Source organism: Myotis nattereri (assembly GCF_964212035.1).
Source record: "Myotis nattereri genome assembly, chromosome: 5".
Taxonomy (NCBI): Eukaryota; Metazoa; Chordata; class Mammalia; order Chiroptera; family Vespertilionidae; genus Myotis; species Myotis nattereri.
Genome location: NC_138080.1, coordinates 62790061 through 62802336, shown reverse-complemented (window position 1 = coordinate 62802336; position 12276 = coordinate 62790061). Strand labels below are relative to the sequence as shown.

The following is a 12276-nucleotide window of genomic DNA, read 5'->3' as shown; positions in this document are numbered from 1 at the left end:
CTGCTGTTTCATCATGTGTCTTTACAGAGAAAGTTAAGTCTAAGGATGCTGCTTATCCAATAATATTAAAAAAGGATCTGGGACTCACTATAGCAAGAGCTTTCTGAGTCTCTGAGACAAATAATGCCTACTTTGTTTTTGATACACTACCCACAATGTAATAATCAAAGAAATCTGAGCAAGCTCTCTGGTCCTCGTTTTACTTTCATTGAATAATTATTGCTAATTTCACACATTATATATTTATATAAATTTGGGATGATGATGATGATGATGATAATGATTATTATTATAGTGTTGCTTATCCTAAATGTTACCAAAATGAAAATTCAGGGACCTAGAGTTTCTGGCACTTATTTATGATGCAGTCTCCTAAGACCTGAAATGCAGCCAGGAAAGCCATATGTACAAATCCTGGAGATAAGAAATACATATTTGAAGGGACCTATTTCTGAAGAGGATGTTTAGGGGAATGTTAAGGACTGAGTCTGTGACTTAGAATGGCAGGATGTCTTGCTGCACTACTGTAATTCAAGTCTGCCTAGCTTTTGCAGAGTTAAGATTACTGAACCTGGATATATTGGGCTTTCCCTGGCTCGGACTTCTGACTGCTTCATGTTACCCTGGTGAAATATATGAATGCTGTATGGGTGTTAGATGTCTGAGCTAACTTGGATTGTGTCATTGTTTTCCTAACAGCTGCCTGGACTGCCTTTATCTCTTCGTTAGCATTTATTTCCTGGATGCACTAATTTCAGAGAAAATGTGTAGCAGTAAATAAACAGAGTCTATATCTAGGGAACTTACTATTGGAAATAAAAGTTGTAAGCATTAAATCATGTGTAACTGTAGAAACTTCATTTATTAATATGACCCTTTCTCCTTTCTTTCTTTCCTTTTGATTCTTACCCTCCTCATTGGGCATCCTGACTCACCTGCCTCCTTCTCTCTTGCAGGGCCATTCCCTCAAAGGTTAAGTGGTTCTCAACCTTCCTAATGCCGCGACCCTTTCATACAGTTCCTCATGTTGTGGTGACCCCCAATTTCATTGTTACAAATTGAACATAACTAAAGCATAGTGATTAATCACAAAAACAATATGTAATTATGTATGTGTTTGCCGATGGTCTTAGGCGACCCCTGTGAAAGGGTCGTTCAACCCCCAAAGGGGTTGCGACCCACAGGTTGAGATCCCTGGGTTAAGCCTTCAGGACAAAGAAATTCTGATCAGCATCAAATGACCTGAGGAACAAAGCCTCAGGTTTGTTGACCCCAGAGATAGAGTTACAGTCAAAGTCAAATGAGAGGTAACAGCTAAGCCTCGGTTGTGTTTCAGCTCCAGGTCCAGAAAAAAAAAAAAAAAAGTGGCAAAACCAGACAAAGAGATGCCATGGCTGACACCAGGACCAAATGCACTGACTAGTAACCCCCTACCCTAGCTCTGACCAATCAGTAGAGACCATGACCGGATCTCCCTTAGTCACTGTGATTAATGATCTTTCCCCTATATAACCCATGCCCTGGAAGCCATGGGGGAGCCATGTCTTTGAGCATTAGCTCACCTGTCTCCAGGCGTTAAGCCACTTCCTAAAAATAAACCCTTACTTTGCTACAAACTCCTGTTGGTGTCTTATTGGGCCTTGACGTGTGTAGGCAAAGACACTGCTGTAGGCTGGTCACAAGTGCAAACTATTATTACATGGCAGACACAGTGCAAAGACTTGACATGGATATGTTATTTAATCTTCACCTCTCTATGATGTGGTTACCATCACTGGCCTTATATTTCAGATAAGACTCAGGACATTATTGAGCATGCCTATGTTCACACAGGTAAGTGTGAAGAGAGGATTGGAGCCAAGGTAGGCTGCCTTCAGAGTCCTCACTTTTGCCACTAGTTCCTAGGTAACAAGGAGGAAGTAGCTCAAAGAACATGATCTCACTGGAACACCTGGTTCTTCCAAACTCCTGGTGACTCCCCCTCTCTGCTAACGTTCATGTTTGTCTTGGCTGGGATTTCGGGACACTTCAGTGACACATTTCATTGTTATCCTCCTGAAGAAAATGGTTGTTGTTTTCAGTACTCGTGTATTTAAATCAGGGGTCCTCAAACTTTTTAAACAGGGGGCCAGTTCACTGTCCCTCAGACCGTTGGAGGGCTGGACTATAGTTTTAAAAAAAACTATGAACAAATTCCTATGCACACTGCACATATCTTATTTTGAAGTAAAAAAAAAACAAAACGGGAACAAATACAATATTTGTATTTGCATGTGGCCTGTGGGCCGTAGTTTGAGGACCCCTGATTTAAATACTATGCATATCTACCTAAGACTTGGCTGTCTTGGTAAGTTAGTTATGGTAGAAAAGGAATAAGTACAGCCAGACTTCAGAAGATGAAACAAATCCACTCCGTGTGCTATATTAGAAATGCTAGCACAGAACTGGTCCTCGATTTTCTTTCATGTCAGTCACTGATGCCAGGAAAATACAGGTTTAGAAAAGAGCATACAGTAATGCATTTGTAGAACTGGCTCATTTTTTCTTACAATGCAATCGCATGTTATTTTTAATTTGTTTACTTCCCCTAATTATTCTCACAGGTATGAGAAGCTGGGCAGGGCTGTCTACTCACCTACATAAACTAAACTCAAAAACTCAGAGAGGTTGTGAGGGTTGGATCTGGGAGTAGATCTCACATTTTGAAAAAATATTTTTATTATATTATTCTTCCTTTAGAGTGTATGCTTATTTAGGATTTAGTTTCATGAGACCAGAACAACAGACAAAATATCACTTTAAATATTCAACATATGCATATCAGTGCTTCTTGAAACTACAAAAACAGTGAAAATTCGTGGGGTTCCACTGAAGGTAAAGGGAGTAATGTCAGTACTGGGAAAGAGGGGAATGCCAAACTTGAATATAAGATTTCCCAGTTTCACTTCCATGTGACTCACATGTTTACCCCAATGGAGAGGGCTTTGAATAAACACAGCTTCTCATCCTTATTAATTTGACAGAAATGAACTAGAGCCCAGATGCTCCTGTATTTGTCATAGGGTTACAACCAGATAAATCCTTTGTGAGATGAAAATATTCTAAGTCGAAAATGCATTTCATACAGCTAACTTCCTGAACATCATAGCTTAGCCAAGCCTACCTTAAATATGCTCAGAATATAGTAAAAAGTTATTAAAATCAAAATTTGAAGTTTGGGTTCTACTTAGTAATGTTAACATAAAAAAAAACATTGAAACCTGTAAAGAATTTTTGTGAGTTTGTTTGAGCCAAACTGTCGACATAAGCCAGGAAGCAGAACCTCAATGAATTGAGATAATGCTCCCGAGAATGGCGGGTTACATCTGTATTTATACATTGCAATCAAAGGAAAGGGATGTAGGTGAGTTACATGCAATCCACTGGTGATAGACTAGAGAGGCAGGAGAAAGCAAAGTGGGGAAACCTCTGGGATTGGATAAAAAGTAAAATGATAGATACATACTTAGGTGGGTGCAGGAACAATGAACATGATAACAATGAAGGAATTTGTGGTATCTGTCCTGGTGCCACAAGGGGTCCAGAAAAAGGGAAGTTACAAGTCACCCAGACATTTCAAGGGTATGTTATCATAGATGCAAAAAGACAGATAGTCTCAGTTAAGGTAAAGGTTGACCTTGTCAGTGAAGATACTGGCCTACGACGCAACTGCCCAGCATAACTGCTTTTAGTTAAAGTTTAATTTCCGACCATCCTTTGTGGTTACTTTAGGTCTCTGAGTTTGCAAGACTGCCACGCAGGCCTTCCCTGAGCTAGTCAGGTTAGCATGTGGCCCCTTTCGTCCACAGTGTGAATCATTATAGCATCATCATAAAGTCTAAAAATTGTAAGTCTCCCTGGCCGGTTTGGCTCCGTGGCTAGAGCACTGGCCTATAGACTGAATAGTCCCATGTTCCAATATGGTCAAGGGCACATGCCTGGGTTGTGGGCTCGATCCCCAGTTGGGGGCATGCAGGAGGCAGCCGATCAATGATTCTCTCTCATCATTGATGTTTCTATTTCTCTCTCCCTCTCCCTTCCTCTCTGAAATCAATAAAAACATATTTAAAAAGAATAAAAATCATAAGTCGAACCACTGTTAAGTCAGGGACCTCTGTACTTTTTAAAGGGGGATGAGGAGTAAATTAGCATTCAGTAACTCTCCATCTCCACCCCACTCTCATTTCTTAAATGGTTGGCTAACATTTCAAAAAACTTGAAATTCACTTTTTTCCTGTGATTGGATTATAACACAACCCTTCAGATTTGCTCTTCTATATTGAAATACCACAAATGATTTCCTTCTCCAGAAAATATAAGAAGCAGTTCATTGTAAACTCTACTTTCTACTTCTCACTAACCTTCCACCCCCAGCAGGCAGAGAGTCACCTATCTTTCTTTGAATAATGCAGACTGTGAGAAATTTGCCCCAGGTGAATTTCTCCTTCTCTATTGCCATCTCCAGTTCCCGTTGCTCCATTAAAGCTAAATTCTTCCCAATTAGCCACTGACTTACATTAACTCCCACTGAGTCATAAGAATATCTGGGTGTTGTTTTTTTTTCTCTTTTAATGCTTCTTATTATAGGAACACATTTCCTCAAAATTTCAAGCTTCTAAAAGAACATCAGAATTTGTAAACAAATGTTATAACTAATTGCAGAAATAGAAGGGAATGCCTAGCTTCATCCAAGATTTACTGACTCTTTGTTAACTATTCGGTCACCAATCTCTACTACATAAAGAAGTTTTGCAAACTATAACATGCTTAGTTATCCGTACATATAATTGCTTTAAAATTTTAATTTGTATGGTTGCCATTACCTTCCCTAAAATTCAAATTTTCCCTTAAAATTATTTAATAGAATTTGAGTAAATAAGAAAATAGTCACCTAGACTTCCCAAAATAGTAATGTATTAACCTTTGTCCAGCTTACTTCCAGGCCAAAGTGGGCAATATTTGTGGATTTGTAAATGTTTACATAGAATGTATTTAAAGTTTGCTGGTTATGGTTTTTAATTAGTAGCTTCTATTGGCAATTTATAGAGCCCTCAAACACACTACCCTTACCTTTCTCTTTTCAAATATAATAACTGTAGTATGATTCTGCCTCAGTCAATCCAGAGACCAGAATAGAAAGGGCACAACATTAGCTTTTAGTGTGTCCCATAGTGGAATACCAGATTTACCAAGAATTTTCTATGGGCAGCTCTGCTAAAGGCCTTCAACATTTAACATAGCTTCATCTTTCTACAGCCATTCAAGATAAATGATCTTTTCACAGGTGTTTTACCAATAAATAAAACTGATGCTTAAAGTGGTTTAATTTTTAGGTCCAAATCACACAACTAAGCAGTTGAGACATGAAGTTTCAATTCCAGGTTGCTGGCCTCCAGAGCCTGAGCTATAACCACTACCACATTTTTATGTATAATTCCTCTTTCCTAAAAACTAACCACTCACCTCTGTGCTATCAAATGTGCATCGTCCTCATCCTCTTCATTGTTCCACTGAAATACCTGAGCTACACATAACTAAAAATTCTATGAGTATATAATTCAGTTATTTCTGTGTAGCTTTCTATTTCTGAGTAATTTAAATAATCAAATGTTGATTCTTAAAATAGTTTGACTAGATTAGCATCTAGAATTAAGCTATCATTTCCAGTAAGAGTCAAAGGTTTGGAAGCTACACCCTTCTAAAAACTTAGTCATACTTGGCTTTTATATCACTTATGTAATGTTGTGCAAAATCCTCTTTTTTTATTTGTTTCTATAAATTTTCTACGACCTGTGCCCACTGATAAAAATGAGCAAGTTACTAATTTGGAGATTGTAAAGAAAACTCCTAGCTAAGAAATGCTACTAATAATCAAATATAGAAAGAAGACTCATCGTGATTACCAGTGGGCAACTAAACCCATAACACTGAGACAGCTGCTAACACCATAAAATGTATGAACACAACATACACACCCAACACACCCAACACCTCACTCCATGAGGATAAATGAGTTATAATTCAGCATGTTTTATCACTGAGGAAGAAGAATTTCTAATACTAAAAATCCATAAAATAATTGGGTTTTCCCCCTGCTGGCCGTGGCTCAGTGGTTGAGTGTTGACCTAAGAATCAGGAGGTCATGGTTCAATTACCAGTCAGGGCACATGCCCATGTTGCGGGCTCTATCCCCAATGCGGGGTGTGCAGGAAGCAGCCAATCAATGATTCTCTCTCATCACTGATGCTTCTCTCTCTCCCTCTCCCTTCCTCTCTGAAATCAATAAAATATATATTTAAAAAAATAATAATTTGGTTTTCATCTGTAATTGTTTTTCCTCCCCATGTAACCAATTTCTATTTTACTAACAAGGTGGTTTTTCTTTGCCTTTTAAACGATTAGTTATCCTGGATATTGCGCCAATGGAAAACTGACATGTAATATAATGGGGTATCTCTCCAAATACTATTCTTTTCCAACACAAATTTGGCAAGGAACTATAAGCAAAAAAAGAACATGATGTGGGAAGTAGGTTTGACCATGTAAAAAGTCTGAAGAAACTATCTCCAATCATTTTTGGGGTGTGTTTTTTGTACTTCATATTCATACTCACTTAAGCCCACAGCTGTAATGAGCTGGACTGCAAGTTTAGGAATTTCACAATGAATAAAAAATGGTTCCAGGAAGTAGTGTCCAAATGCCAGAGATATCACAGCAGTGCCTGCAGGGCTAGAAAAATATATATTTAGGTTACTACAGAAAAAAAATAGCATCTTCAATAAACTTTTTCTACTATGAGGTATTTTTATTCAGCACATGGAACATGTTAAACATGAAAGTTTATAATTTTCAGAACTACATATTTGATTAGGTTGTGATGAACATTTCAAATGAAATTTTGTCAATGACTTTGGTGGATAGTTTTTAAACTTCCCATTTCTTTGTGAGCAAGGCTCTGTTCTCCCATATTTGCCCTTTTCCTCCTTAAAAGTCTAGTTTATTTCTTGAGATCCTGACAGAGCTGAGCTTCACCAAAAGCAGGCTTCTTTCTCACTAAAGCCACAGAAAGAATGTGTTAACAGTGCATATCTAATGGGATGGGGTAGGGTCAGGAAAATGAACACAAAACTCAACAAAAAATAAGTGTTTATTGTAAATATATGCCTACATCCTTGACACTATTATTACTTTTCCAGTATGGACAAAAACTTGAAGAGCCAAGTGATTATTCTTAATTCCATAATTCCATGGAAATATTTAGATTCAAAGTATAAGCTGAAAAATAGAAATACTCTTGTAATTTTACACAAGTGAGAAAATATGTGTGAAATAAGAAAATGAAATATGAATAGGTATATAGCAAAATAGGTAATAGGCCTTTTCATTTTTAATTCTTCAAATATTTCTCTTAAAATTATACATGTCTTTTTAGTTTATATATATATATACATATATATGTGTATATATATATATATATATATATATATATATATATATTCATTCTTTGTATACACAGAGAAGCCATGGGGTTACCTAATTTCTCAATTTTCCCTTCCAGCTTCTCCTCTTTCCCGTGGTCACCCAACACCCACACCCAGTCCCTAGACCAGTGATGGCGGACCTATGACACACGTGTCAGAGGTGACACGCAAACTCATTTTTTTGGTTGATTTTTCTTTGTTAAATGGCATTTAAGTATATAAAATAAATATCAAAAATATAAGTCTTTGTTTTACTATGGTTGCAAATATCAAAAAATGCCTATATGTGACATGGCACCAGAGTTAAGTTAGGGTTTTTCAAAATGCTGACACGCCGAGCTCAAAAGGTTCGCCATCATTGCCTGACTGTGTGGCCTGCTGGTACCAGACAGCACTACAACTCTGACATCCTTCTTTTCCTGGAGACCCCCTTTCTACTCCAAAACAGGACTATTTTTCCTGTTCTCCATCATTTATAAGTCTTTTGATGTGTAAATTAAAATCTGATCATGTCATTTTAGTGCTTTCAAAGCATGCTCCAGATATGCAAAAATCCTTCATTTCCAGGCTCCAGCTAGTGTAAACTTTCCCTTTTTCCTTCAGTTTGCTTCTTCCCACTAGAAGGATCCGCGTACCCTTTGCCTGGAGCCCCGGCAACTCTTGGACAGTTTTTTATAGCTCAGATCTAGTTCAATCTTCCTCTAATCCTCTGTGTAAGATCTCCCTGGTATACCCTCTTAGTGAACCCCCTGGCTTCCTTTTCACAGTGTTTATCATAGTAGCAACTTTACATTCACTTATGTGATTTCTTGATTGATAACTATTTCCCTCACTGACCCTGAGCTCCATGCATATAAAACTGTGTCCATCTTAATCACTATTTTATCCCCAGTGTTCAGTATAAAGTCTATCATGTAATAGAAACCCAATAAATATTGACTATATGGTGAATGTGTGAATTCAATCTAATGGCCCCTGCTTTGTAGTGATGTGTGATATTTCTTTCCTTTAAATCTACCTTTTACAGATGATTACTGGCAATTTTAACAGGGAACCAGAACACAGACTTCTAAAATATGAAGTAAGAATACAGATAGTATGTTCAACGTCAAAGGAGAAGCAGAGACTGCATGTTTCACAAGAATTAGAGAAGAAAGACCGTTAACTAGGGTGAACAGGAAATTAACTGTGAAAAAGACGGAATATAAGTTGACCTTTGAGGAGTAAGATTTAAATCACCAGAAAAGAGTGGAAGGCACATTCTGGGAAAATCCCAGATTTTATAAAAAGAACAAAGTAGTTCTTTTTCATTATAACAAGTTTTAAATGAAGTAGAATTGTTTAAAATGAGAACAGACTTATCAAAGAAGTAAATTCGACTCTGAAGGTCTTTGTTAAAAAAGAGACTCCTAAGACTATAAAAATCAAGACTAGTGTTAAGTCAATGCTTATAAATCAGTGCTGTCTTTGCCACTTAGATACGATAAAAGCTCATGAACTCTCAGGTGTGTGTTACTGGTAAGTTTACAGGAAGAACAAGTTTTCCTAGTTATTTCTGTTAAGCTCTGTGATCAGAATGTGCAGGTCGTGCTTTCTGAAAGCAATTAAACTTAAGGGGTTGGGATACTTTAAATGACATCGTAAGTTTCCCATGAAGTTGAAAGGAACTTTCTAGTCAGGGTGACTTAGCACAACTGGGCTTGATTCTAAACCAAGAGTCTCGGGAAGAGGAACACAGTGCTACGAGAGTAAAGTCATAAAAGATTTTCGCAACTGTAGTCCACTGATTTGTTTAACATGAGGATGTGAGTCATTTGTGTCGAGTAAAGTCTTATTTCTTTGTAAAGCCTTAAACTTGGTGACACACCAAGTTGTGAAGAAGCACGGAATGTTCCTAGTCACAAAAGCTGAGGAAAGTGCAATGCCTTAGTGGTGTAATCCACAAGAATGACAACTCCAGTTTCTGGCCTAGGGCTTCATTTTGTCTGGCTGGTCAAAAGATGTGATTTATCAAACGGGATTTTTTTGTTAATCCTCACCTGAGGATATTTTTCCATTGATTTTTAGAGAGATTGGAAGGGAGGGGAGACACACACAGAGAGAAATATTGATGTGAGCAAGACACATTAATTTGTTGCCTCCTGCATGGCCCCAACCAAGACTGAGCCTGCAACTGGGGTACGTGACATGGACTAGAATCGAACCAGGGACCCTTCAGTCTGTGGGCTAACGCTCTATCCACTGAGCCAAACTGACTAGGGCTATCCAGGTGGATTTTGATGCTTCATGTCTTTTCAGGTTAACATCTTGCCTGAAATGTCATAAGGAATAATTGAAGATTAAAGAAAAGCAGCTGCTAAAAAGTTTGGCATGGTTGGCAAACTACAGTCTGTGGCAAAACTGCATGTAAAACATTAATTGAGAAAAGGTATTTCATCACAGACTTTGTGTCCTAAAGTAGACATATTTACAGTATAGTCACATGGCATGCATGTTTTAATTCAGTTAAAATAATCATGGTAATTCAAAGAAGGGTGTAATGAATAGGTTTATTTTTCCTTATTTTTTTTTTTTCCTACTTATGCACTTACCGGATTATGAGCAGTTCCACCCAAACTCGTACAAAAGCTGGTAATGGGCCAAAGACTTCCAGAATATATGTGTAATGACCACCAGATTTCTTTATACTTGTTCCCAATTCAGCATAGGACATGGCTCCTGTGAAATATTTATAATAAACAGGTACTAAGATAAATATCACCAAGTCATTCTGCCACAGAGTTACAACAACAACAATGTTTATATTGCATGGAATATTATTCATGCTTTGGTATAAATGACATCCTATTTTAAGACAAATTATGGTCATCTAATTGCTAGAGAGCCACCAAATTCTTCTTGTAACTTCCTTAAATTTGATATCTAGTTCATTCTGTTTGAACAGTATAAATTTATTTGAAATGGTAAAGACAAACTTCTAAAACAATGTCATATTATTAAGAATTTTGAATCACAAACCTGAGAACAAGGGAAAAAGAAGAGATCGATGCCAATAATAGTAACCTATTTTTAGAGCATAACTTCACACTAAGATATTATCCCAAACTGACCTCATGCTATTGAAAATCCTTTTAATAAATATGTCTGTGCTACATCAAAATAAAGAAGATTTATCTAGCGTTGGCCCAGTAGTTCAGTTGGTTAGAACATCATCCCGATATGCCAAGGTACTGAGTTTGATCCAAGGTCAAGGACAAACAAGAATCAACCAATGAATGCATAAATAAATAGAACAAAATTTCTCTTCTCTCTCTCTCTCTCTCTCTCTCTCTCTCTCTCTCTCTCTCTCCCTCTCTCTCTCTCTCTCTCTCCAGTAAATAAAAAAGGAGATTTATCTGTTTTTCAGAAAAGTATAAGTTCTAGGTCTTGAAAAGCTTTAATTATCTTGTAGGATATGTCTTTCGTGCAACAAAATGAATTTAATTCAGATATTCTATTTATGAAAAACATTTTCCTGGATGTTTTAAAAGTATATACTTCTGAGTGGTTGAAACAACATACCTTTAAAAAAGAGATGCTATAAGCTGTATTTATTACATTTGATAAAATTCATGTGAACCAAATTTTAACATTTAGCAATACAATTCACATGGGCTTAAGTAAGTTATGTAACCTCCTAAAATTTCAGTTTCATGTTTTGTGTATCAATGTGATAATAGGTGCCAAGGACATTACTGGGTCTCACACTTGAAATAAGTACCTCTTGAAAAACAGCGATATCCATTATTTTGAACAATTACTTATCAAGAAAATCGAAAATATATCTTGTTATGATGTAAAAAGTTCTACCATATTGCTAAGTACTCAAATGTAACACTTGATTTTTGCTTGAGCTACTTCAGAGTCTAAAAGTATGGGAAATTATCAATATTCAGCAAGATCTTAGGTACAACTGTCTAACATGAATAGAATTTTGATACTCAGTGAAATCTTAATATCACTTATCCTATTCCTGAGCCTAGCGTTTTATCAGAATTACCCAGGAAGAACTTTCTATTCAAATACAAACAAAAAACTAGATTCTAGGGCCATACCCCAGACCCATACTCTAACCAAGAGAGTCTAGACCAGTGGTCGGCAAACTCATTAGTCAACAGAGCCAAATATCAACAGTACAACGATTGAAATTTCTCTCTCTTTTTTAATATATTTTATTGATTTTTTACAGAGAGGAAGGGAGAAGGATAGAGTTAGAAACATCGATGAGAGAGAAACATCGATCAGCTGCCTCCTGCACACTCCCAACTGGGGATGTGCCCGCAACCAAGGTACATGCCCTTGACCGGAATCGAACCTGGGACCCTTCAGTCTGCATGCCGAAGCTCTATCCACTGAGTCAAACCGGTGAGGGCTGAAATTTCTTTTGAGAGCCAAATTTTTTAAACTTAAACTATATAGGTAGGTACATTATTATTAATTTAATTAGGGTACTCCTAAGGCTTAGGAAGAGCCACACTCAGGGGTCCAAAGAGCCGAATGTGGCTCGCGAGCCGCAGTTTGCCGAACACGGGTCTAGACTCTCCAATAAAAGAATCCAAGGTAATCTAATACTTTAAAATTTGCACAGGTGATTCTAGACTCTAGAATCTAGAGTAACTAGTCCGCAGATTGACAGTTGGGGATCACTGGTAGAGTTTGCCTAATTATAATTAACTATAACTATCTGCAATTTACACTCTGTTGGAAACCATGTTGA

The 12276-nt window shown here is 37.2% G+C and overlaps 1 protein-coding gene across 1 annotated transcript in view; it reads right to left on the bottom strand.

Annotated features, from left to right (window-relative positions):
- SLC7A11 (solute carrier family 7 member 11) overlaps positions 1-12276 on the bottom strand; it is a 241368-nt gene that overhangs the window by 226436 nt on the left and 2656 nt on the right. Inside the window, exons 3-4 of the mRNA XM_081093138.1 lie at positions 10112-10238; positions 6653-6768 (exon numbers count right to left, since the gene is read on the bottom strand). Coding sequence (XP_080949264.1) covers positions 6653-6768; positions 10112-10238 — 243 coding nt within the window. The remainder of the gene's footprint in view (positions 1-6652; positions 6769-10111; positions 10239-12276) is intronic.